Source organism: Pseudopipra pipra, chromosome Z (assembly GCF_036250125.1).
Source record: "Pseudopipra pipra isolate bDixPip1 chromosome Z, bDixPip1.hap1, whole genome shotgun sequence".
Lineage (NCBI taxonomy): Eukaryota > Metazoa > Chordata > Aves > Passeriformes > Pipridae > Pseudopipra > Pseudopipra pipra.
The window spans coordinates 15,394,483-15,422,310 of NC_087581.1; the positions used below are offsets into that span (position 1 = coordinate 15,394,483).

The 27,828-nt window shown below is 38.4% G+C and overlaps 2 protein-coding genes across 3 annotated transcripts in view; one reads left to right on the forward strand and one right to left on the reverse strand.

Annotated features, from left to right (window-relative positions):
• Positions 1 to 18,417, forward strand: part of MTREX (Mtr4 exosome RNA helicase) — a 42,188-nt gene extending 23,771 nt beyond the window's left edge. Inside the window, exons 16-27 of the mRNA XM_064640919.1 lie at positions 3,625 to 3,775; positions 5,312 to 5,484; positions 5,755 to 5,823; positions 8,431 to 8,559; positions 9,546 to 9,656; positions 9,963 to 10,151; positions 11,375 to 11,538; positions 12,716 to 12,821; positions 13,997 to 14,053; positions 14,454 to 14,616; positions 17,702 to 17,806; positions 18,172 to 18,417. Coding sequence (XP_064496989.1) covers positions 3,625 to 3,775; positions 5,312 to 5,484; positions 5,755 to 5,823; positions 8,431 to 8,559; positions 9,546 to 9,656; positions 9,963 to 10,151; positions 11,375 to 11,538; positions 12,716 to 12,821; positions 13,997 to 14,053; positions 14,454 to 14,616; positions 17,702 to 17,806; positions 18,172 to 18,224 — 1,470 coding nt within the window. The 3' untranslated portion in view covers positions 18,225 to 18,417. The remainder of the gene's footprint in view (positions 1 to 3,624; positions 3,776 to 5,311; positions 5,485 to 5,754; positions 5,824 to 8,430; positions 8,560 to 9,545; positions 9,657 to 9,962; positions 10,152 to 11,374; positions 11,539 to 12,715; positions 12,822 to 13,996; positions 14,054 to 14,453; positions 14,617 to 17,701; positions 17,807 to 18,171) is intronic.
• PLPP1 (phospholipid phosphatase 1) overlaps positions 18,291 to 27,828 on the reverse strand; it is a 57,716-nt gene continuing 48,178 nt past the window's right edge. For both annotated transcript variants that reach the window (XM_064640930.1, XM_064640928.1), the window contains exons 5-6: positions 20,898 to 21,074; positions 18,291 to 18,747 (exon numbers count right to left, since the gene is read on the reverse strand). In XM_064640930.1, the coding sequence (XP_064497000.1) occupies positions 18,622 to 18,747; positions 20,898 to 21,074 (303 nt within the window). In that variant the 3' untranslated portion in view covers positions 18,291 to 18,621. The remainder of the gene's footprint in view (positions 18,748 to 20,897; positions 21,075 to 27,828) is intronic.

Here is a 27,828-nt window from a genome sequence, read left to right on the forward strand (position 1 = left end):
GGGGAAACCAAAACACAGAATCATAGAATCAACAGAATTGGAAAAGACCTCCGAGATCATCAAGTCCAACCCTTGATCCAACACCACCGTGGTTACTAGACCATGGCACTAAGTGCCACATCCAGTCTCATCTTAAAAACCACCAGGAACAGAGAATCCACCACTTCCCTGGGCAGCCCATTCCAGTGTCTGATTCCTCTCTCTGTAAAACATTTCTTCCTAATACCCAACCTAAACCTCCTTTGGCACAGCTTAAGACCATGCCCTCTTGTCCTACTGATAGCTGCCTGGGAGAAGAGACTGACACATACCTGGCTACAACCTCCTTTCAGGGAGTTGTAGAGAGTGATGAGCCTCCTCTTCTCCAGACTAAACAACCCCAGCTCCCTCAGCCTCTCCTCATAGGACTTGTGTTCCAGTTCCTTCACCAGCCTTGTTGCTCTTCTCTGGACCTGCTCCAGCACCTCAATATCCTTCCTGAACTGAGGGGCCCAGAACTGGACACAGTACTCCAGGTGTGGCCTCACCAGTGCTGAGTACAGGGCAAGAATCACTTCCCTGGTCCTGCTGGCCACACTGTTCCTGATCCAGGCCAGGATGCCATTGGCCTTCTTGGCCACCTGGGCACACTGCTGGCTCATGTTCAGCTTCCTGTCAATCCAAACTCCCAGCTCCCTCTCTGCCTGGCTGCTCTCCAGCCACTCTGTGCCCAGCCTGTAGCTCTGCATGGGGTTGTTGTGGCCAATTGGCCTTGTTGAACCTCATCGGCTCCACGCTCCTCCCCACGAGCTGATTAGGCCTCGCAGGGCAGCTGGACCCTCTTTGTGCCTGACTGCCCCCCTGAAGAGCGGCTCATCTGAGACCCTCCTGGCACGGGGGTGCTTCATGTGCGACCCTGCCAGGAGTCCCCCCTCTCCCCGGAGATCAGCTCATCTGAGACCCCCCCACAAGCACCAGGATTATTCCAGGGGGGGCTTTGCACCGGTGGAGGGGAGCTTTCTATGACCCCTGTGACACAGTCCGCACTCTCTTGCACGAGGGGCTCATCATGAGACCCCTCCCAGGGGCCCTCCCGGTGCAGCCCCCTCCCAAGGGGAGACTTATCTGAGACCCCTCTGAGCACGAGGGGCTTTGCACGACCCCCCTGTGACACAACATTAGGCTATATGATTTATCTTTAACTTGTCTTACGTGTAATTGTGTTGTTACTTTCATAGTATAAAGATATGCTGAAGGCTTTTCTGTAACAGCTGGGGTTTTTTTCTGAGGTGAAATAATCATGCAGTGAGTATGAATCTGGCATTTGTATAGTAATGTCATAAGGCTCTATTTCACTTAAAGCAAATGGGATTACAGTATTCTTAAATCTTGTACATGTGAAGGAATACTTAGATTCAAACTGTCTCTCATTAACTGTCTCTCATTAAATCTGATGTCAGTGCATCAGTGGATATAGGACATGAATTCCTGACAGTACATTTTAAAATTGAAAAAAAAGTATGTGTATTGTGGTATTGTCATTTAAAATCCAATAGACTTGGCGTAATCAGGGAGAGCACTTGATCTGAATTTCAGCATTTGCATTTATAAACTCATCATCAGCTGGCTTTTTTAATAGCCTATGCCTTTTAAATTTTTTTTTATTATGGGAATATCTCTGTTAGATACCTTATTGTATAGGGAAAGGCAAATAAATTAGTTGCAAGAAGATATAATTCGTTTTAAGTAAAGCAGTTTTTGAGCTTAAAAAACGGTGCAGAGGAGCATGCTTCCTAGTGTCCACCCTCTCTAAACTCCTTAAATGTCTGATAGAATATGTGGAACTCTAAGCAGTCATAAAGTTCCATGAAAAATATGTCTTGAAACATCTCGTTTTCTTGTTATATTTTAAAGTTATGTAAAATGTTCAATCCTAAGTGAATTTACTCATTGGCCTTGCTGAAATGACAATGCTTATTTATTAATCTCTTGTATTTTGTGTGTATGTCACCCTTAAATGAAAAGGAAATACAAAACCATTGCAAACTGTTGCACATCTTTTATTTTACTTTCAGATTAGATTTCACTTGTCATTTTATTTGTCATCATGCAGCTCTGTGGATTATGTCTCCAGGGATCTAGTAGTATTTTTAGCAGACCTTGCTATTTTTCTATCTTATTATTGATTATGTTAGTTTGGTGGAGGTAGTGAGGTGTGTTGTCAAAAGCTTTTCAGGAATCGAGGAGGTATGATAATCCATGTAATTGTTAACACCTTCAAAGAGCTGTGAAATATTTTTGGGATCAAACTTGGTTTTTATACAAGCCTATTTTATGTTGCTGTTCTGCTGTATTCTATCCAGCTGCCTGTTGCTTCTGTTTTCCGTTCCTCTTGTTGCACAGAAATTGTAATTTTCTGCTTCATAATTCCTGGATTTCCCTTGGATCCTTTCTGAAGAATTGTCAGGCCCATTTGATACTGGTGCTATTTGGATGAAAGGTTATGCACTGCAGTTGGGCAGTTTCATACTTCAGAAGTGTTGGGTCTCTGGCAGCTGATTTCAGTGGCTTATTTGGTATATCAGGATAGCCTTCTGTGTTGACACTCAAGTGAGGCTGACACTTAAGTGAGACACAGTTTCTCAGGCTTGCCCTTTCCTTGGAGAGGCTGTAGTTCTGGGGTCTCCTAGATCTTCCTTGGACACTGTTTAACTGTGTTGTGTGTGTGTGACAGCTGGTTGTTTTAATGCGTATCAGTTAAATGTTTGCTCTTTTATGATAACGAGGTTGTCCGCTTGGGTAAGACCATAGTAAAGCCATGGTGAATCAGGCCAAAGGTGCATTTACTTAGTCCAGTACCCCTTTCTGACAGAGGACAGTAGTGGAAGTTCTTAGAAAATAAGAGTGGGTAAAGAAGGTAGTGATGTGATATTTCCCAACAATGCTTCCTCAGCATCCTTTCTTCTTAGGTTAATCAAAATACCTGTACCTACCATATTGTAAAAAAATTGAACTTCACAGAATCCCAGAATGGCTGAGGTTAAAAGGGACCTCTAGAGGTCATCTTGTTCAAGCTCTCAGCTCAAGCAGGGCATCTAGATCAAGGTGTCCAAGGTCCAGATGGGTTTTATGCATGTCTGTAATAGGAGACACAACCCCACTCAAGCTACCTGAAAATTATGTTGATTTTATAATGAGATATAAGTTAAAGAAGTTGGTGTCTTCCCAAGACATCAATGTGATCAGTAAGTCTTGAAAGACTTGCAAATAAGATGTTTTCAGTGTTAAAATACTGGATTGTTTAAAATAGTTAAGTAACTATTACTTTGAAGTTAAAATAATGGAATACAAATTGTAAACCATAGGAAACATCTAAGTTTTTTGCCTGGAATTTACATTTCAGTAAAATCTAATTTATAATATTATAGATATGGTAAGTATCTATACAGTATAAATAGTTTTACATGTTCGACATAATAAAATTGCGTAAGATTTGTTGAGACATAATCTAAATTCAGGACAAGTTGTACAATTCATCAGAGCATCTCCTCATATAAAACACCGCATCATAATATATTTGATATGTTCTTCTATGCTGCAATGAATGTACTTTTTTAAATGGACCGTGTCCTTGTATCTTTTTAGGGTTCACCTGATCCTTTAAACAGTGCTTTCCACCTGACATACAACATGGTATTGAACTTACTTCGAGTAGAGGAAATTAACCCTGAATACATGCTAGAAAAATCCTTCTATCAGTTCCAACATTACAGAACTATTCCAGAAATAGTAGAAAGTAAGTATTGCTGCATATTTTTCTCACATGAGGTCTAAAAGATTGTGCACTGTGAGGTTGGGTGGTTACACTTCAGTAGGCTTACAGAAGTTTATACCTGTGCAGTTTTTGTCTTCCTTGCCAGGAGTTGCTACTGCATCATTTGTTGCTGTGTTACAGTTTCAGTAAGAGTAATTTCCTCTTGTTCTTAGGACCTATATTGATATGCACTGTCAGTTTATGAAGAGAGCTTTCCTCTCTGAGTCAGACAAGAATGGTTGTCACATTGCTAAACTGCTGGGCTGGAAGAAGGAAAACCAACTTAAAAATTTCTGTGGCTTATTTGAGATCCAGGGAAGAAAAATCTTCTACCTTTTAATATCTCATTACAGTCTTAGAACTTAAGCATACTGCATTTGGACTAGCGTAAGAAAGAAATGTTTGATTATAATATGAAGCTAAACTCAGAGGACTGAGACATCATTTGCACTGCACAGAGTAACATTTTGAGTCATGATCTTTAAATAGTGGGTTTTCATGAGCCAAAGTCAGTTTTCAGAGATCTCAGCCAGTGTTTGAGAGCAAGGCCTCTTTCAATACTTAAGCCAGAAGAATCTTAGGAACATGACAGGTAACTATGATTAATAAGCAGTCCATTAATTTATTTCTTAATTGAATATTAAGAGAGAAAGTGTGTAGTTGCATGTAGGTTTGACAGACATGCAGAGGGAGGGTTTCAATTACCTTTGTAGAGTTTCTGTTAGTTTGCAGGTGCACTAGTAGTTAAATATAGTATTTATTTCTTTGGAACGTTCCCATTCTGGTTGACGTGCCGAGATCTTTAGTCTGTCATTCCAACATTGCTGTTTAAATAGAAAAATAGAGCTGAAGAACATTTTTTATAGTTTTTGGACAGTTTCAGTTTAGGCACCATACATTAGAATTTTGTAACCACTTCAGCTGCAGTTAAAATCACAAAGGAGAGAATTGGCTCTTCAGATCACAGAGGAAAGTATGCCATGAATATGGATGAATGGCTTATTTCTTTAAAAAGGTGGCATCTAAAAATAGGGAGCACTTCCCTGAGCTTTCTCTCAAGTCCAAGTGAAGTGGGATTTCTGGGCCACTTAGAAGCATTCAAATAACACACTAGAGAGTGAGTTGGTAGAGAGAAAAAAGAGACTTTTATAAAATCTGTCCTTAGTTTATGTTTACTAGTGGTATTACCAGTGTGAGAGGATGAATCATATTGCTTAGTTTTAGTGGGACTTCTGTGCAAACCTAAATCAGTTATTCCTGGACAATTGGGTGTCTAGCCTTCTCCAGTTTCTCAAGCTTGTTTACTTAAGAAAAATAATGCTAGTATTTAATTTTCTATAAATAAATTTAGTGGACAAATTTATAGATTTCTAGCTTTCCAGAGAATGGATTATTGTAAATAGAAAATGGGTACCAAAAATGATCACAAAATATTAATCATGTAGATCTGAAAGTGAAACATTGATTTCTAAATCTGCAAAGTTATAAATTTCCATCATATTTTACTTTTCATTATAGGGGTCAATAATTTGGAAGCACAGTACAACAAAATTGCAATTCCCAATGAAGAAAATGTGGTGATATACTACAGAATCCGACAGCAGCTTGCAAAACTGGGTAAAGATATTGAAGAGTATATTCATAAACCAAAGTACTGCTTGCCCTTTCTACAGCCAGGAAGACTGGTAAAGGTAATTTGATTTTTTTTTTTCTATTTCAAATCTTTACCTATCTGTGAAATCTGCAGGATTCATTTTTGTCTACCAGTTTAACATCTTGAAAAATTACATGCATCACACTAAGCACCAGTTTTGACTTGTGTTTCTTTGCTAAACATTCATTAATGCATTGAAAGAAATACTCTTTTCATAATGACTGCTGTTGTAAATATCAGAAATACAAAAAGTTATGCTTGCTAGGATGCTATTATATGTGATTATAACATCTTGTAATACTTCCAGGTGAAGAATGAAGGTGATGACTATGGATGGGGAGTGGTTGTTAATTTCTCTAAGAAATCAAATGTGAAGGTAAAATACACATTCTCTCCACTAGCAAAATATATACCTTACTGCTTTTTCTGATAATAAGATAAAAACTATTTTGTTTATATATAGTTTTCAAAGGCAAAAAAATTTCCTTTCACCCCAAAATTTACAAAAAGCTTCGGCCTTCCTGAAGCAAAAGTGCAAAGAAAAAATGCTATAGAAAATGGGACAAACCCCATGTCCTGCGTTCATTTTTTAAGTTTTGATGTATTTGTGCATGCAGCATTGAGGGCACGGACCCCATCGCTTGTGGTTCCAAGCAACTGAATCAAGTTTATTGAGAACAACACGACCTTATATATGCAGTTTGAATAGTAACACAGGATCTTCAACTGATCACATCCAAGTACTCCGTGGAGCATGTGCACTAGTGTATCAGGAACTACAATTCCCAGAATGCCCTGTGCCATGTTTCCTGTGATACAAAGCGCCACAGTGGAGGAAATGCTTGCTTGTGCATAGCACTGCAGACATTTCAAACCAGGTTGTTTCTGAGACATCTACTACGCTACACTAAGCTGCTCATGAGAAAGATTCTATAAGCGAGGCTTAAGAACATAGGGAGACTGACATTTGACTCTGTGTAGAAGGTTATCTTAAACTGGGGAACTGTCTTGAGCCCTAAGTTAGTGCATGAGACGTGGGATTGCTTGTCCTCTGAGACATTGCTGTAGAGTTGAAAGTTGAGAAATTAAAATACAAAGAGAGCAAAACAATAGAAATGGATGTGGGGAAATTTGGAAGACAATACAGAGGGCAGTGATGCAATAGAAGCTTCGGTTTTCTATCTTCCTTTTGAAAGCCATATTTTTTTCTTTTTTCAGGTTGAAAAACTGGACTGTTACTGCTGTTGTTTAAACCTTTGCTTCTAGATTGCTTATTTGATAGAGCCACATTAGTAGTAAACCAGATTTCCCCCAAACCCCAGCTTCCTGTGTAAAACTGACAACTTCTGTGTCACTGGAGGCATTTCTTCAATCTGTGTCGTATTTTATCCACATATATATTTGCCTTCCCTATCTGGCCTGTCTCACTGTTGTGCAGACCTTTGGGTTTGAAGATTAGCTTTGAAAGTATGGTCTGTGTTGCAAGAGATGGTTCTGTCTCCAGCAGCACTTTTTTCATCAAGTCATTCTAGCAGCTGGGTTGAATTTTTCCTTCTACATGTGTGGAAAGAATGACAGCAGGTGCTGGAAATTAAAGAACAGACCTAAAGTTATGTAACTTTTAAAATCAGTATGAAAGTACTAGTTTCTACGAGCAGAGGCAAAAGAAATTACTTGAAGAATCTGTTATTTACCCATTTTAATGGTCTATTCAGTGCATTTTTGTCCTGAGATACAGATACCTTTCCCTGTTACTGTTTAATGTTGTAGTATACTTAGTTAGTACTGGAAAGATATCACTATTATGCCATGTCTTTAAACCTTCATCCACTTGTAAGCTGAACAGTTCTTTGGATTTGCTTTTAAGAATTATGTTGAATTCAGTGTATAGTACTAGTTTTTCTTCAGTTGTAAATTTTTCTGCACTGTATCATAGTTCTGAATTAAGTAATTTTTTTAGTGAAGAATGTATGAATTAATATTGACCTTTAGGGTTATATTATGTCTGTATTTCACTGAGTAATACTCTTTGTTCGTTGCACTGTGAGAGCATGAGTCATGTCAGTTATGTTTATTGTTAGTTATATGTAGATGCTTTTCCATCATAATTTCGCACTTCAGTATTCCACAAAATTGTCAGTGCAAATAGCACTTTATCCGGAATTACAGTAAACAGAATAATTTGTATCAAGCAGAGGTGCTTGCTATATATTGTACATTATAGTACGCTGCAAAGCAACTGTTTGCTTTGGAATTCATAAAAACCCAAATATTTTTGAGTGAGAAATTTTATTTCCACTATATTGTGCTAGCAGTATGCTAGTGATATTGTTGTGCTGTTTACAGTCCACATTGTCATCTCATCCCTGATTCTAGACATCAAATTTTTGTCTGTAAACAGTTATTGATACTAAAATTTGAGATGCTGAAATTCTGTCTCCCCTTTCAGATTATTATAATCCTTGTTTATTTATAACGTTTACTATATAAACATATTTTTAGTGCTATACCATGGTCATTGAATTTTCAGTGAGTCTGATGTTACTAATCTGGGATTCTGAATTCGTTACCTGTGCTGTAATTGTTTCTTTTTTATTTTTTAATACAAAGTTCACTGCTAGCATGATGCAAATATGCAAAAATGTTTCAAAACATGTTGGCTTACTTTGAAAGACCTACATCTAGAAGAAAAGGCAGGAACACCTAAAGCTGCAAGCAGACTTCAGGCCACACTGGTGGGGGAGGATGTAGAAGGGTAATTTTTCAAGTGTGTTTTTCAGTGGAATATTTCCACTGAAATATTTCAATCAATACTAATACAATAGTTTTTAGAATATACTGCAACACTGAGCTGGTACTCTGTAAAGAAACATAGCTCGTTTCATACTGTTAATGTTGAATAAATCATTTATTTTCCTTCCATTCTCTCTGATATTTGAAAATAGCTGTTATAGTCCTGTTTTTTTTCCTGTACCCTCAACAGCCAAATTCTGGTGAATTGGACCCGTTGTATGTAGTTGAAGTGCTCCTACACTGTAGCAAAGACAGTTTGAAAAATTCTGCTACTGAGGCTGCAAAGCCAGCCAGACCTGATGAGAAAGGAGAGATGCAGGTTGGTTTGACATGTTTATTCTCAATAGTTCCTTATAAACTTTCTCAAGTATTGTATTTCCAAAACATTTGCAGACTGTGGTAAAAGAGGGGCTGATGCATTAAGGAAGAGAACGGAGTGTACACCTAACTCTGCCTTCTTAATAAATTATTAAATTTTTAGCAGTGCTGTTTGACAGATACTTTTTTTAATCAGTATCTTGTCCTTGGGAACAGAATTCCTTTTTTATTTCTTAGAATCATTAAGGTTGGAAAAGAGCTCCAAGATTGTGAAGTCTTAACTTTTGACCAAACACTCCCTTGTCAACTAGACAATGAGCACTAAGTGCCACATCCAGTCATTTCTTGAACACTTCCAGGGATGGTGACTCCACCAGCTCCCTAGGCAGCTTTCCAAGACTGGAAATTGAAATTAATTGAATTATTTATTGAAATTAATTGAAATATTTATTGAAAGTATTTGCATTGTTTAAAATTTTTGATTTGAAACCCTGTGTCAAGACAGTTACAATTCTCAGATCAGAGACAGTTGTTTAATTTGTCCAACTTATTTTTCTTAGAAAGTCCATTTAAACCTTGAGATACAGTATTGATTCTTCGTGATGTTATCATGGTTTTGATACTTAGGAATATATATTTTCTGGTTTGATGTTCTCTATTAGCATTCTTAGTTAAGTATATGACAATAATTTGTCTGGTTTGACTTATAAAGGTGTTCCAGCAGATAAGACACAAGGTAATAGAAAAGCTGTTGTTTTCATGTGTAGCTTCTCTCCAGATTTAACTGTATTTAGAATTTTTCAGTTTGGACAAACTTACTTTTCTTCTTTATGGATGCTTTATCTCATTCCTGCTTCCTTATATTCCTTTACCCACTGCTGTGTCCTATACTCAGTTTTCCTTTTCCTTTGAAACAGTTTTGCTATGGACCAATAATAAGAAGTATGTTTTTTACTAATTTGTCAGTTACTACACTGTCTTTGATAGGTTGTTCCTGTTTTGGTGCATCTTATCTCAGCTATCAGCAGTGTCCGACTTTACATTCCAAAAGACCTGAGGCCTGTTGATAACAGGCAAAGCGTGTTAAAGTCTATACAGGTAAGCTCCAGTAGGCTGTGTAAGCATTTGCTCTTATGGACCCAAGACAACTTGTTGTAAAGAATTTTGTATAAAGCTTCTGTCAAATCTTCAGCCTTATTTTTTAAAGGGATGGGAAGCCACGATGTACGTCAGTTGTTTCTCCTTGTTGAGACGTTTTAAAATGACTTTGAAAACTGCTGAAACATCACATAACAAATATGACAGCCTTCTATGTCCCTATAATTATGCCACCTAATCTGTAAAATGTGGTTTATTTTACTCTTGCTAATCTTACAAGAAAAAAATCTTCTTTCCTCCTTTTAGGAAGTACAGAAGCGATTTCCTGATGGAGTACCGTTACTAGACCCCATTGATGACATGGGCATCAAAGACCAAGGGTTGAAAAAAGTAATCCAAAAAGTAGAGGCGTTTGAGCATAGGATGTATTCACATCCTCTTCACAATGATCCCAACTTGGAAACCGTATATAAACTCTGTGAAAAAAAAGCACAGGTAAAGAGACAAACCAAAACAGAGTATGTTTATTTAGCTGTAGACTGAGAGAGAGAGGATAATGGTTCTCTTCTTGCTTGCTTTGCTTTTTATTTGCAAAGCCCAAATAACCTTTTTTTTTTTAAATGAATAAGCCCAAATAAACCCTTTTGAATACAGTAAAATTACTGAATCTCAGTAACAAACTGACTGAGTTGGTGTTGTGTCCTTGATTGATACAGATGGGAAGTACATCTGGAAAGAAAACTCTGAAGAAGTCACTGGGCATTAGAAGGTTACAGGGGATCACCAGAGTGTCTTTTGCTGAATAGGCATAGCACAATACAGTGTAGGAAAAGTCTTTATAGATAATTTTTGATACACAGGTAATTTTAACTTAAAATTTGTAGTATAATTGTGCAAAGGTAGGTCAAATTGATGTGGCTTATTAGCTGGGGGAGTGTACCACAGAAATCATTGTGCTGCCCCTTCCTGATCTGACTCCCATCCTGGAAGCAATGCACTTACTTATTTTGTATAGAGTTGTACCCTGCTAGACTGAAACTGGTTGTGCACAAAACCAGCTCTCCTGTTTCTGTGCTGCTCCAGAAAATAGGTTCTCCAGGGGTCGCTTCACAGGAGTGAGGTAGTTCTGGTATGGGCAGCACAAAGTTACATGTGCTGAAAGTTACCTTGAACTGAGCAGCCTTCTGCAAAGGGTGTCTGCTGTGAGGATCTGGACAGTGACTGTGATGAACTGCCAGACACTGGAGAAACTCAAAAGTGCAGAAAATAATGCCTTTGGGTTACATTTCATTGAATAGTTAGTTAGCTGAGACTTAGTACAGATCTCAGAAGATGAGTGCTCATTTCTCAGTGAAAGATTGCTTCCATGTCCTTTTGGTTTGGGCTTGCCTGGGTTGTTTCCCATGCTGGGTAAATAGCTTGACTTCCCAAGCTTGCCAGAGTTTCCTATGGATAAATGGACCTGATTTTTTTAGATTATTAGTATTATTTAATTTCTTCTAAACCTTCTTCTTAGTAGAGTTAGGCAAGTCAATGTCAACTAATATGTTCATATACAATTGTTCTGACACCTTGTTTTTAAAACAGTTGCATCTGTTAAACCATAGAATCATAGAATCATAGAATCGATTGGGTTGGAAAAGACCTCCGAGATCATCGAGTCCAACCCTTGGTCCAAATCCAGTCCACGTATAATTCCTGTCCTTCTGCCCCCCTAGATTGCTATGGATATTAAAGTAGCAAAGCGAGAACTGAAGAAAGCCAGAACTGTCCTACAAATGGATGAACTCAAATGCCGCAAGCGTGTTTTGAGAAGACTGGGGTTTGCCACCTCTTCAGATGTTATTGAGATGAAAGGACGGGTCGCTTGTGAAATCAGCAGGTAAGTGGCGTCTGTGCAAAGTATTTATTGTCAGGAATACACACTTCACTGTCCTTGTTGAAGTTAATACCTTATGTTTATATTTTGAAGTTCTGAGACCATCATAAGAAAGATTCTTCAGAGACTGTGATTTGTGTAACAAAGGGAATATACTGATTAAGGCAGTTAAAGTAAAGGTAGCAACTCAAGGACAAAATACAATAGATTTTAAAATTAAAATGTGGACACGAAAGCACCAAAACAGTGGCTATTTTGAACCTGGCTTAGGCAATAGCCTGTGTTTTCTTTTAATATTGTACATTACATGAGAGGATGGTCTTGATGCCTGTGGTTGAAGCTCAACCAGGAAAGCTCAACCACTCACAAACAAGAGCATAACAATGATTGTCAGCAATTATCAAGTTGCTGACAGGTTTGGAATATAGCTTAATTGTTTCCACAGGGCTGATGGAACAGTTCTGTGAAGTGGTGCATTTTCCTCTAATACATTTAGCAGGTACCTATATATTGAAAGATAGGGAAGCTTATGAATTGGACTTTAATATTTTACCGTATAATTCAGATTTTGGTAGAATTATGTATTTTTAAAAGTCACAGTGACTGCTGTACTCCTTATCTTACAGGTGAGTTTGAAAGATGCTTCCTATATTTGTTCAATATGTAATAAGTTTTTCCCCTGCAAAATTTGATAGCAAGTGAGGAAGCTGAATCAGAATTTTATCAAATTCCTGCCTGTATGAAACTGTTTGATGAGTTACACAACTCTTTGTAAAAGTCTGCTTTGTTCCACCCCCATCCTATGCATTTGTCTGATAATCTCTAAAAACAAAGGTTTCGTCTTAACAACAATTCAGTGTTTTATCCAAATAAGTATGTGTTTGGATTTTGTACCCACATCATGCACTTTCTTTTATGATTCATAATTTAGTCTTTATTTTTCAAGTAAATTGAAACCAGTTTGTTCCTTTTTTCAGTATCATGGAAATATCCAGTTGAATCTTTTATGAGCAACAGTGGTACAAGTTTTAGTCCTTTTAAATTGCCTAACTCTGTGGTTCTTTTCGATCTTTTGATATCCTGTCTGAAAAAAACTGACTAAAGCAACTGTTAATACTAACTTACATGAACTGTCAGGAGAGATAAGTCTTTCCTCTAAGCTTCCTTGTCTTTATTTTAGTGCTGATGAACTACTCCTGACAGAAATGATGTTCAATGGTCTCTTCAATGACTTATCTGCAGAACAGGCAACTGCACTACTCAGCTGTTTTGTATTTCAAGAGAATGTGAGTTACTTCTTCAGTTCAAGAATTCTAGACATTCCTGTGTTCCAACAGTATTGTTCATAATTCACTTCCAGGAATCGGTCATAACAGTGTCAGCCATTGCAAATTTTTTGTCCCTTCCTAAGGTGTTTGATGTGAACTTCACAAAAGCATTGCAGCTTCAGTGCTAAAGTATCTTTCCTCATGAGTGACGTGTAAAATGGCAGTCCTTCTCATGAATGAAGCAGCATGAATAGATTCTCAGCATACATGCTGATATTTATGTATGCATACAAACATGCCTCCATATAATATAAAATGTAGAAATGCTTATTTCAAAAAGAAACACTCGGGGTGAGGCAGTCTTTAATTCTGAGACATGTCCACGTTATGTTATTTGGACAGTACCCTTGACCTATTGATGGAAATGTTAGTACACATGGAATTGATACTGAAAAAAGCTGTTAAAAACAGACCATATATTCTTAAAAGCAAAAACATGGGCATTTGATACCAGACGTCATTGTTTTCCCATCTACAAGCTGTATAGGTTAGCATCATCAGGGAAATATAGTAAACTTCAATGTGAAACATTTTTGCCAATAACTAGCAAGATGTATCACTCAATTTGATTCTAAATATAGAAAAAACAGCAGCAGATGCTAATGAATTACATTTGTTAGTAGAAGGGACACCAAGGTAAGCCGTTGTTAATTAGAATATTGTGTTTCACTCAACAATAGTACTTGAGTTTAAACAGTAAGGGCATAAAAATGTTGCTGTATTTTCAACAGCCATATTTTCATACCTTGCCACTTACGTTTAAGTTATTAAAAGCATTTGCAAAATTTTTATATTGTTAAAAGAAAAGCTTTAATAGTCAAAAGCAGTAAATGGCAGTTCATTTGGCAGTCCAAAACGATGGTACAGCTAAATAGAGGGAATTTTAGAAGTATCCAGAAAGTAGGTGCTTTTTTTCATAGTGGCAGCATACTGTACAGAAATATTTAGTTTTCTGCTTTAGTTTGAGGAAAAAGTATTTGGGGAATTCAGTAATTTTAGTGTTTGATAATACATTTGAGAAGTTTTTTGAATAATTTAGGATGCCAGTATCACACCCTGAACTTCTGTTTTTGCATTTAATTTGGTGTAAATATACAGGAGCACATGAGCCTATTTAACATTTTCTTTTTCAGTCCAGTGAAATGCCAAAGTTGACAGAGCAGTTGGCAGGACCACTTCGGCAAATGCAGGTAATTAGAAATCTGTCTGTGCTCAGGGTTAACATGAGCAAAATTTATGAATAATGTTATCATAAGTGCACAGTAAAGACCTGATCTTGGATCATCAGTGAATTTGGCTGGCACTGCATGTGATTTTGCAGTGTGTAATAATGGGTTATATTGTTTGCAAGAAATCTGTGCAAATTTAGAACATGCCTTTAAAACTTTTATAAGCTTGCTTACTGCACTGTAAATTGTTAGTGCAGGCAGGCTTAATGTAAACAGTGGTTTACTTTGTGATTCTGAGTAATTTCACACTAGAAAGGAAACCTCATCCTGTATGTAGTACCTAATAATGTACAAGTCTTTCTATCAGTTAACACTTACTCTGTTTAAATATATTATAAATTTAAAATATTTTATTTTAAAGGAGTGTGCAAAAAGGATTGCCAAGGTGTCAGCAGAAGCAAAACTGGAAATTGATGAAGAAAATTACTTAAATTCTTTCAGACCCAACCTAATGGATGTTGTGCATACATGGGCAAATGGAGCTAACTTTGCTAACATCTGCAGAATGACTGATGTCTTTGAAGGTAGGTTAATCAATTGTTCTTTAGAAGATGTGAGATGATAATTCCACAACATGGAATGGTAATTCTGAAAACCCTTATAATAAACTCAGATGTATGCAGGTATCGGCATGGCTAAAATGAAGTGGGAGAAAAATTATTGACTTTATATATTAATTTCTAGTTACACCGTTGATAATTTAGAATCTAAGAAGATTTTTAAAAGGGATATCTCTGTATTTTAAAAACTTTCTGTGAAACTAAGAAACTCTAAGCATTAAGACAAAAGTTAATGTTTACTTTTTCTAGTTAAAGGGAAAAATACTGTATTCCAAATGCTTGTCATGAAGAAGTACATCTCTTGTGCTTGCTCTCATTATGGTTAAATGTTTTATTTACCTGGTAACCAGCTGACAGTTCCTCCTGCTGACTTAATCATGACAGAAGAAAGAAGTGGCAATAAAGTCTCTGTTTTAGATTGTTCATCACAGCACTGCAATAGTTGTAAAGCTCAGATATAAACTGTCATGTGGGTTAATTTAGTTCCTAAAACTGGAGTACAAGAAATCACCCCTTGAGGAAGAAGACTTTGTTTGCATTTTTTTAAAAGTATGATGACTTAAAGCCCAGATACTTTTTAAAAGATACCTTCACACCCCTGAAGGTCAAACCACAATAAAAAACCTAATTTCATCTTCTACCAGCTATGTTGAAAGTTGTGAAGAACAGCGGGATGCCTTACAAGTCTGTGTGCAATGACTGATACTTGAAAATTCTTTTGATTTTTGAAGTTGTTACTGTCACCGCTGCCCTGCCTTCTCTCAAATGCTGTTTTCTTGTTTGCAAATGGCAGCCCTTAAAACAAGGGAATTCACGCACATAATTCATGCATGTAGTCCAATGCATAGACCCAGGAACTTTCTAAAGTATATTGTCTGGGTGTAACAGGAGTCCTGACAGTCTTTGATTCAGCAGATTCCTCCTATTGCAATGAGTATCTGAGCCTTCCATCTGCTGCAGAGGCACCCTGAGTAGGTGGAACACAAAAGCAGCAGTAGCTGGTCTATATTTTTACATTGACACTTGACTGTTCAGAATACATTGGGGCAGTAACATTTTCCATTTACCATATATGTACTAAGGCTAGTTGGTCAGCTTTGTCCTAGTCCATAGTGCCAGCTCCCTCAAAATTAGACCTTAATGGCCTGTTTTGAGGTCACCTTTTTGGCAAGGGTCGATGCATGATTTTTCCCTTAATTTTCAATAGGCTGGTTTTCTGTGCATTGTCCAAAAGGAAGGAAAGCACTTCAGGCATCCACTGTTGGTTATGCTTACTTTAAATGCAGTGTGGTATTCCTAAATTCCAGGGTAGTTTGCCCTGGTTAGCCAAGTGATGACAGTGATTTCCAAATCAGAATACAAAAGAAGCCCAAGTGCTCCAAGAGCAAGTGTGCTTGCCACACACTGGAGCAGTGTTGACTTGCTAATGAAAATGCATTGTCATTAAGCTGAAATGTGTGTGTTGGGAATAAATAAAAAAGAGAGAAACTTTTTAAAGCTGTTGGGAAGAATGCAAAACTGGATTGTGCTTTGGGTGGGTTTTTTCATCTCATGTCACTGCAGTAGGTTTTACAGATTGCTGTCCTTACACAAACTTCTTACTGTAGAAACTGATATGACCTACTGAGGCCACATAAATGTTTTTTAGAAGAGAGGTGTTATTTTACTTCAATGAGCATCTTTCACTAGATCTGGTTGCTCAGAGCCCCATCCAACCCGATATTAAATGTTTCTAGGGATAGGACATCCACTAGCTCTTTGTGGAGCCTGTTCCTGTGTTCCACCAGCCACATACTAAAAGATTTTTTTCCATGTATGTAGTCTGAATCAACACTCTCTCAGTTTAAAACCATTACCTCTTGCCCCTATCATTGAAGGCTTTACTAAAAAGTCAGTCCCCATTTTCTTATCAGTCCTTGTAAGTACTGAAGGGCCCACAATAAGGTCTTGCCACAGCCTTGCCTTCTCAAGGCTAAATAACCACAACTCTTTGAGCCTGTCCTCAGAGGAGAGGGGCTCCATCTCTGATCATTTCTTTGTCCTCCTCTGACCTGTTGAACAGGTCAAGGTCCTTCCTGCACTGAGGATCCCAGAGCTGGATGCAGCACTCCAGGTGGGGTCTTACCAGAGCAGAGGGGCAGGATCACCTCCCTCTCCCTGCTGCCATGCTGCTTTTGATGCAGCCCAGGACACATTTGGCTTTCTCGGCTGCAGGTGCACATTGCTGGGTCATGTCCAGCCTCACATCCACCAGCAACCCCAAGTCCTTCTCAGCAGGGCTGCTTCTTGGTCCAGTCATCCCATGTTTACCCTATGACAGTTATTTTGCCTACAGTAATTTTGACTGTAGATATGAGATGCTGCTAGAGGAAATGACCAAACACGATACTATTTGCTTGTGGCCAGAAGAGCACAAGTGTTTAAGGTCTTTGTGAAACTCATAGCAGTGACTTAGGCTGAGCTGCAAGGAAAGTTCCAAGAGGAGATGGATGCTTAAAAAAATCACAGTGGGTGTTGGGTTGTACACAGAGCTTGTGTACATTACTGTAATCATGCAATTGAGTGATAGAGTGGTCCATGGACTCAAGTGGCACAGCAGTAGTAAGGTAGATCACTTACTCTTTACTGTCCCTCAACTAAAGAACTAAGGGTTATAAAAAAAAAACCCCAAACCAGAAACAGATCTGTGGTGGTTCTTGAAGCAGCAAATTTTTGAATCCCCTAATCCCCTATGGTTTTTGAGGGAAGTTTTAAGAGTACTTGAAAGAAAAATCCACTAGGAATTACTTAACAGCCCACAAAGTCCTAAGACTAGATAGAGACTGTGAGGCATTTCCTTGAAACTTTCAAATGCTTGTCCGTCTGCTATCTTCAGAGAGAAATTTACTGTGTAAACAGAAACCAAGTTTAAGACATATGGCTGTTCTTACCCTTTGCTTCTAGATAAATTGAACAGGGTTGAAGAAGGAATCATTACTTTGGTCCTGAATTACTCAGTGATATGATATGGCACAAAGTGATACAAGGTTTTCCCTCACTCTTTATGCAGGTAGCATAATCCGTTGCATGAGACGGCTGGAAGAACTGCTTCGGCAGATGTGCCAGGCTGCAAAAGCCATTGGGAACACAGAACTGGAAAACAAGTTTGCAGAGGGTATGTATTTGACTTTCACAGTCTACAAAGTAATACTATAAAGCACATAAAAGTGCCAGAGGGGGTGGGCTACACAGGTAGTGATGCCTAGAAGTGAATGATTTGGTAATGTAAACTTCTGGTGTTGACTTCAAGGTAAATGGGATCACTGCTCTTGGTTATCTTTCCAGATAACATCTGTGTTACAGATGTTACAAAGTTTGACTTAAAGAGGTACATAATGACAGTTTAACTGAGTTTGTGACTGAAAATGAATGTACAAGGGCTTCCATTTAATACTTGTAACATGCTTGTAACTGTACTGAAAATAGTGATTTTGTCAGTTAAGACTGATGGATATTAACACGCTTTTCCATTTTTAATAGGGATTACAAAAATCAAAAGAGATATTGTGTTTGCTGCAAGCCTTTACCTGTAAAAGATGTCTTCCAGAAACAGTACTATATTCACAAAGGATGGAACAAGTTCATCAGCATCACATTACTTCCATGTCAAGTAATTTCTTTTAATGGTGTGTACTTAAACCATAGTTGTTTCAACAAGGCATATACAAACAGCAGTGTATGTAATATAACTTGTTACTGTTTTTCAATAAAAATTTACAATTGGAATAGCTTTTTTCTTTTTAAGTGAGAGCTATAACCAACAGAAATTTTAAGTTTAGATATACAATAACTGTGGCAGATGTTACTATATACAGGTAAAGTGAGCATCCAAGAGCAGCAGCAGTCCCTTAAAGGCATTTACTTATATTACATAGTTAAACTTGTGAAGTTGTTTTCTTTCAGAGCAAGACAGGTGATGTGGGTCATTCTTCATGGTTGATGATTGCTGCCAAAATGATTTCCATTTGTTGGGGTCTCATGTAGGGTTGTATGGGAGTCTTCTTTTGGTTGAAATGTACATCCTCTCACTTTGAAGAAGTCAGACACATACACAACCTAAGGGAACAAATTAGTGTTACATCCCTGCAGTTGCAAGTCTTTGAAACAACAGTTTTTGCAGAAGATAAATTCCATGATCAAGACTAATAAAAAGCTTAATCATTGTAAAACATTAGAAAATGATTAGGAAGTCTTGTGTGAAATTCTGACATCTGTTCTTTCATTAGTTTTTTTATCCCTCCTTCAAGGCCTGTGCTAACCAACTGCTGAGTGCCTTACAGGCACTGCTTCATTACAGCAGCCATACTTTGAACAGCTCTAAACGAAGGAGCAAGGTGTGCTTGCTGAGGGCCCACATTGCAAGTATGGGTAAATTTTTTCTGTAATTTATACAATGCAGGAAAGCTTGTGCTTTAGCTGAGGAACAGGGTTCAGTAGTTAGTATCTGCTATTCTCTGGGGTGTCACTCGCCCTTGAATTTCTTTAAAGCCAGTTAAACCAAGCTTGGCTTCCTCTCCTTGGCAATGCTCACAGCTTCTCCCTCCTCCATACCTGTCCCTCACCCCTAAGTCCAGCACTGTAAGGACAACTCTAGCTACAGAGTCCTTTCCTGCATTCCTTTGAACATAGCACTTCTTTCACAGCTGGCAGACATCTCCCTGACTATGAGACAGGTGCCTTGATCCAGTTCTGCACCTTGCTACTCGCTTCACCAAGGCACACTAGTATATGTTCTGGGTACAGTGCTGCATGGAGTGTAATAACTGAGGTGCCTTCTTTCATGACACCTTCCCTTCCTACATCACCTCTTCCCCTCCCACTGCAACCCTGAGAACTGCAGAACATCATTTATGGCAGAAGAAGGTCTCCTGCACTGGCAGCTGGCTCACAACCCACCAAACTGCTTTAGCCACTGACCAGGTGAGTTTCAGCTTCCACTTAATGCTGGATTAGCTCAATTCAATTTAGCAGTCCAGTTGCAGTTGCTGCCACAGCATGCTCTTGCCTCAGCTCAGTTTCTGGAGAGGAACTCTTCAGTTCTTCCAGGTAAGAGTTTGGGGAGGGGAGGGTTGGTGGTGTTATGTATTTTTAAAAACAATTTCCTCACCTTTTAACTGTTCACTGTAATGCCACCTTCTGTTGTTTCTTGTATACCAAGAACCTCTAAGATACCTTCTGAACCATCCAACCTCCTTCACTAAACTTGTTTTCCTAATAAAAGTGCCCTCAGTGCTTCAATCCCTGATGTTTCTTACTGCTTGCACTCCTTTTCTTAGAAAATAAGATTTTTGTACAAAAACGAGGGATAGGGTTTCCCAGAGCTGCTCCAAGATTTGTTTTGATTATTGATTGCAACAAGTAAACAAAGCTTTGTCTTGAAATGAACCATACCCTTCTTGAGAAGGGTATGGACTTTAGAAAGCTGACAAAGTATTTGGAGGTGGTTCTTCCCAGCTGAGCCTCAGTTCTTGGTAACCGAATCCTTCAGTATGACCTCAGTTAGCTCCCATCTCTGAACTGTAAGTCTCTCTGTCTCTTCCCACAGATGAATCAGCCATGGCACCCTGGTGACAGTCACTACAACCGTTGCCACTAAGCTAGGCATGCTGCAATAAGTTTAGCTGCATGTCTGTTCCTTAGGATAGCTTTTCACTCATCAATACAGCTAAACTTCACAGGCTCCTTGTGAACACATTTTTACTACTCAAAATGCACACAAATAATGAAGGGTTTTAGTTTCCCATTAGACTGAGAAAACAGGCTGTGTAAGGTGGCAGAGGCAGACACTTTCATGCTCTCCTTTTTCTTCAAGGCCTTTTTTTCTCCCCATTTACCTTGTAAACAGTCTTCTGCTATTGTACTTGAGATTTGGAATTTGGCTAAAAGCAGAAAGCATGATTTATATATAGAGGCCCACGTGGTTTTATAGTTGACCATTTCTATCTTGGTTATTTAAAAAGCTCTTGAGCAGGGACCATTTCATGTTGTCTGACAGCTAAAACTGCCACTTTTTCACTGGGCCAGAGCCTGCCTCACTCCCCACAGTACTACTGCTACACCAAGTTCATGGAGTTGTTTCCCCGCGTCAGCAACTTTTGAAGCATTAGAAATACAGGTCTGCTTTCCTCTGAACACAGCCTGCAGTTCTAAGGTGCTGTTCATAAAAGCAGCATTCACACATGCACAGCCCTCAGGATATTACTCACAATGAGCACAGCTACCACTGCTCCCTGGATGAGTCCTGTTAAAACATCACTCCAGTGATGCTTGTAGTCAGAAACACGTGAGAGACCCACGTAGATAGATGCAGCAATGAGACCAAATTGTATAGTAGGACGTACAAGTCTTGCCCAGTCCCCTTTCATTCTGGCCTGAAGGTAAAGCTGAAAGAAAAAGAAAAATAGTTATGAAATGCAGTAAACACAGAAGCAGTAAAACTGCGTTGAGTCTGATTGAAGAACTGAGTCAAAATTTGCATTGAGAGACCTCATAATATCCAGCTATTCCAGGTGCTTTACTCTCACAAGGATGTAAGGCAGAGTTTGATAGTGTTGGGGTTTGTGTTCTGTATAAGACTATATGACACCATCATGTAGATACTTGCTCTATTTGTCCCAATGTAACAAATGAGTATTTACAGGATAAAGGTCCTGGTAATACGAGAGGCACTTTAAGGCTTTAAAAGAATCCTGCAGAAGTCAAACCAATATTTTTCTCCTGTATGAACAACAGGAAAGCCTTGTAAAAAAAAGAAAAGTTTACATATACTATGCCTAGAGCTGACTTTAAAGTTGAAAACTTTAAAGTTAAAAATATTCTCAATTCCAGTCACCTTTCCAGTCACCTTCCAGTCATCTTTTTTAGCCCAATATTCCAGCTATAGCCAAGTATCAGAACTAACTTGATATAATGATTCATAGCATCTAGGATCACATTCCTCAGTTGTCACTGGTGTACATCACTGAGCTCTGTCTGCTCCTCACCCTTTTTAGCTGCATATTAGCCATGCTGCCACTCTGGTAAACAAATGGATATAAGCAGTTCCCATGCTTTTTCCCTCCCCTCAGCTCTACTTTTGTTGTGTGTATCTATGCTTTTGATGTGTTATCTCAGATTCACACTATTACTTTCCCATCTAATCTAAACCAAGACCCTTCCTTTGTCTCCTTCTCTGGTCTGTCTAGGATCTGTCTAGGTCTGTGAAGTTTTATAGCTGAGGAGGATCTTCTCCAAATCCACTCTGTAAACATCATCGAATTTATTCTGGAACTTGGTCCTATCACCAAAAAAAAAAAGCACCATAGTTACTGTATTTACTGAGAAGAACAATACAGTTTGAAGTTACATTTAACATTTCAAGTATATCTTTTCAGAGCCATCTAGGAACTTTGGGGCAAGGACAAAACCTTAACTGACAGTTAAGCTGAGAAACCGTAGAAGTTAACTAACACACAGGCGTTGGGCACTGAGCAGCACAACAAACTTCAGTAAAATCCTCCACTGCCAACTTCAAAAGCCATGGCTGAGTTTTGAGAAGCATTACATTTACAATGTAAATACAGGCACAGAGCATGCACTGTAAATGCAAAGGTGCTACTTTCCAAAGGTAAACACTTGGGGAATGTTTCTCTGAGTAACTTACATCATAATTTTGGCATGCTGACATTTTCAGTTATAAATGGAGCATCAAAAACATCAACCCTGTCCATAACCAGTCTTCTTTAATAGCAAGGTCAGGGTAAAATCAAAAACTCAAGAAGCAACAGCTAACCCTGAACTGAAAAATTTATTTCCCCCCTTCAAAACGGTGGGCACTGCACATTTCTGTGGGCCTCAAATTCACCACTAGGGAAAATACAAGTTAGCCACTTAAAAAATTATCTGTCACACAGTTCTTTTAACAAAAGCTGTTTTAATGGACTTACAATAATATTACTTCTGGATTTACTAATAGCAGACCAGAACACTACCCCAAGAGACAAATGGACCAGAGGTGGGCCCGAGGAGCACATGCTGGTAGCCTAAAGAGTTGGCTGATGATTTTATACTGGCTGTTCTTTCATCTTTCCCTATTCTCACTAAATTCTGCTGAAGGTAGCTAAAAATACTTTGCTGCAATGAAGTTCTTTCCATGGAAGCATTTTTAGTAATTGGCAAAGATGTATAGTCATAGTAGAAAGAAAAAGGGTTATGCAACTGCAGTTATGTGAGAAAACAGGTTTACTTCTGAACACAGGAAGAAAAAGAGGCAAGCCACAGAAGCCAACTTGGAAAGATGCCAGCCCACCCCACTGAATGTCCAATAAACCAGTCTTTGCATTGCCCTTATGCAGCATGTATTCAGATTTTCTTTCTGCTTGACAAAACATCAAACCAACTTGTATTTGACATCTACATGAAAGCTTCATTTCTGTACTATGCGAGTAATCTGTCAGATCTGGAGCTGTTCCTTCAGCTGCAGAACACAAGCAGTTGGCTCCCAATTGGCTTCACCAATTCTAGGGGATTCTTCACACCATTAGCTCCAGTATCTGTACAGGAAATGACCACAGACCTTCTTGCACGTACTACCAGCAAATAGATTTGCATTGTTCTAAAACTAGGCATGAGAACAGTGAGAAAGGATACCACAGATAAGTATCAGGGTGACAGATCACTGTGGTATTAAGTTTCACAGGTAGCAGCTGTTATTCTGGTTACAATTGGTTTTTTTATCTTTCAGGGTTTTTTGCTGTTGAGAGGCATTGCTTATTAACCAGCTGCTGCAATGGCAGATGTGCCATATTATTTTTAATCAGGTAACTTCCAACTGACACTGCCTTTAACAGGCTCAGACACTTGTTGTGCTCCCCTGCCAAGCTTCCTCCCACTACCGTGACTCACTCCTAAAGACAACAATAACATGTCTGGGCTGCAACAGGCCATCAGGTCCACACAGGAAAATAAAGCAGCCAAGGAGAAAAGAAGCTTTTGCCTTATTCATTAAATGTTTCAGACATTTCAAAATGTATCAAATGAAGATTGATACCAGAAGTATTCCCAACTTATCTTTACACAGTATTAGCCCTTATACAGCATTAAATGAACAATATAGAGATGTCCTGGTCCCACACTGCATTAACTCTTACTACTGTTTTGACCCTGTTGACTAACAGAGGGCAATGGCTTCAGGCTGTTTACAGAACCCTTTCCTTCACAGCATACCTCAGGTTCTTTTGCTCCTCTTTGAAGTCATTTACAGCACAGGCATAAGAAAAGGAAAACAGGAGCAAATCCCTACCTCCCTACCCAAGTCTCTCCTAGAAAGGAATAAGCTTTATAAGTAAACCTGTAATCTGTGGAATTGTAACTGACTGTTACAGGAACTTCAGGAAACATCATCTGATTAATGCTACTGAAATGCCCCTTACCAGCATTTGGATTGGTACTGATAAATACATTTGTGAGCCTATGATCACAATAGGAACATCCCAAGCCATTCTGGTGCCTGGCTCCTGTCAGGCAGCTGTTTCATCTTGCCAGCTTCTCTGCTACTCTGTTCTGAGCAGTCTGATTCTTCATCAGTATTGTTCAGCTATGCTCTATATCTCTCCACTCCTGCTGTTTCTCATGTTTGTTTCATTCATTCTTTTTAAAGTGCAAAGAGATTTCATAAAACTTTCTTGCAGTGAGATTAAATAATAGCCAGCCTTTTTTCCCCTGCTAGCTTACTCTATAATGAAAATATGTTCTCTACACCACACACATCCTGAACACAAATTTCTTCTTAATCTATGATCTAGTACTTCATTTCTAAAAATACTCACAGCAATGAAGAAAAACTCACAGCTACTTTGTGGCTTCTTGCAAGAAGCCACAGACATGAATGAAAGGGTCTCTGGAACTGGAGAATTATTTGCTACTCAACATTTCTAGCTTGGCCTTCAAGCGTTTGCTCTTCCACCAGGGCAGTATTAATATACATGTACACATGCCTACCTAATTTTAAAATACATTGACTTATAAGTCCTACATGGACTTCTGGAAGAATAACCATACAGCTTCACAAGAAAATTTCCTAACAGCTAACATGTCACTTTAAGGGCACAAAATTCTTTTAAATCTATCAAAACCTATTCACTCCACCAACCAAGGTCATATTTCAGATATTTAGTTTCAATACCTAAACCCCCTTGGTTGTTTTTCATTCAATACCTTCTCATTTTTTTCCAAAACCATATTATACAAGAATTCTGTACTGCAAAATCTTTTGCCTATTAAGGTATGGGAAATCCTCCTGCATTCCTTTAAGAATGGAAGTCAAAAGGAAGAAGTTTTGGGTGGGGGTTTCCCCCACCACATAACAGTTCTACTTGTACCAATTGATTTGTTCTGCTGCTTTTCAAAAATGGATTTTCTCGTGATACCAAAAGGTCCCAGTAACTTTATTTCCTACAGGTCCTAAGGAACAGAAGCAAGGCACACTTTTACTTTAGAGATGTACCTATTTTCCCTCTTATTTTTGTCTCCTCTACCCTAAAACAGGCTTACAGCATCATGAACTCTATAGCAAAACAGAACAAGGAAGCAGTTTTCCTGGAGAAAGAACTCCCCTGTGACACAGGGAAACAAGAACACTTCTCAGTTTGTCTGAGTCTAGAGGACAAACATAGGTGCAGAAAGTCAGTTCTCATGAAACAAACCCTACTTTAAGAGACTATAGTAGTCAGTACACATTTTGGGAAAGAGCAAGTAAGTGGCATTTCCTTTACTTAGCTTAGTTAGCATTTACCATTAGTCATGTCTAACTTCAGTTTATGACATCTGCCTGAGCACTAAGGAAAAGCCCCATAGCATTACTGTTCTAGTAGGCACAAAATACTGCTGAGGTTATAATTAGTATTTGAATCCATTATTGACTACCACTAGGAAAGCTCAACTTCGAAGCAAGTCCACCCAAAAAGTCCCAAGAGCCACAAATCATAAGGATTCTTCCCAATTCAAGAAGCTCTGACTCAGGAATATAACCACAGTACTACATACTTGCACAAGACAGTTTGCACCTGAGCATCTTTGATAAAAGCAGTTGTTCAAACAAGATCCTCCAAAAGAATGAAAGAGCCAAGACATTCAGTCTAGATTCCTGCACAGTGTTACAAAGCAACAGAAAACAAACATTTAGACAGATGCACAGATGATCTGCCATCCCTGTTCCAATCCTCTTCAACAATCCAGCAGTACCGACCAGAACACCTCTGCCTTGCTCAGACTAGGCAACAGCAGAGAAAAAGGTCCCCTTCAGAAATCCTCCAAGCTTTATACTACTTCTATAAATGTCTGCAAAATAGCTCTTTCCTTTCTGCTCATTACAGGAAACTTGAGCAATACCTTCATATAAAAGCTAATTTGTATAAAAGCTATATTCAAATAGCTTTGTATAAAAGTCAAACGTATTTCAGCTTGCACAAAATCTGGAATTTAAGAAAGTATACAAAATCCAGGAAACAGTTTAAAAATTGCAGTTCTGAGACAAAAGAGTGGCCAAGAACCACAAGATGTGCTGAGAAATAACCCATCATACACAATCTTGTGTTTATGCAAATATTACAGACAAGTGTAACAGCTTGTTTTATACCTGTAAGCACTGTATCTATGAATAAACACAGAGCTCTAAGCATCAGCCAACAAGACACTGCCTGGAAACCAGAAATATGGATGTCTTTCCCATGTACTTTTAAATACAACAGGCTCATGTCCAAACACAACTATTATAAAAGGACTACAGAGCTGTAGAAGAATTCATGAGCCAATCATGAGCTGGGGTTCTCAAAAAAAAAAAAAAAAAAAAAAGCAACTTAGACTTCAATGTCTATCAATTAATTTTGCCTTTTTAATGAGGTCACCTCCTTTCCCTATCTAGTATTTAATATCTAATAAGTATCCTTGGTATATCGCCATTATTTTATGTTCTTTAGCTTTATTTTGATTGGGCAGAAAATAAAGAAAAAAGAAGCAACACTTCAGAATTAATTTTTCCCCTTCCAGCAAAGGAAAAGGATACAGCTCCGCAGTTACTTGCAGGTGAGGGTATGTCTAGGCTGCTGTTCAAGAGGATGGTATTCATATTACTCTGATCATGTCTGACTCCCCTGTGTCAGCTCTGATGTTTGAATAGCCCAGCAGGTAACTGATCTATTGGACAGCTGAATTAAGGGGGGGGGGGAAATGACCAGACTAGGGACAAAAAGCGTAATATGTACTAGTCTGGGCTCTTCAAGGTAACTGCATGCTGCTGTCAAAGGCAATTGATGTGCAAGAGGTGCCTCCTATGCAATGGAGAGAAAATCCTGTCTGTTACTAGTAATAGCTCAACTTTCCATTCAATATCAAAAGTGTAATCAATCTGTTCTATACAGACCTTTCTTGTCCAGTGAACAATGTTTTTTTCGGTTTTAATCTTCCAGTTTCAACTTGGCTGTACATTGCTGAAATAACTGCTTATTGAAATCATTTTTACCACAGAGCAGGATAAACAATAACATTTCATTCCATTGCAAATTGGAATACAACACTTGGTTCCTTTCCGATGAGAAAAGAAATTAATAGATGTGTTTGTTCTACTTGGAGTTAGTATTTTAACCTTTGCTAGAGGAACTAAAGCCCTGCAAGGAATTGCATTCAGCTCAGTCCTACAGGAGCCAGTTCACAATATTGTCATCACTACTGTCCTAATTTCCAAGCAAATTATGAAGAAATCATTTTGCTTTGTTTGCTTACTATTACAAAGTCTAAATTCCAATATTAAAGCATTATTAGGAGCCCATACAAGTAGAAGCACAAGTGTCTCCATCCTTGAGCCTTGCAGCATCACTGATTACCCTTTATTTTTTCATCTTTGCTTCAAGTAAGATGGTTGGTACCATGCACAGTTACAGCCAAATAAAATATTTTCAGTAACACGTCTTCTCATTAGTTTTAGATGACTAGGTAGTCCTCAACTTTCACACGGGTAGGAACACATTAAAGACTGTTCTGTAGCTCTAGTCAGTAGCATGTGGGAAAGTAAAGAAATAGTGCATTGCAAACAGACATACCTAAAATACTGTAAGGCTCCTAGGCTCTTAAATGTTTGAGTACTGTTTCACTCAACCTCCAATC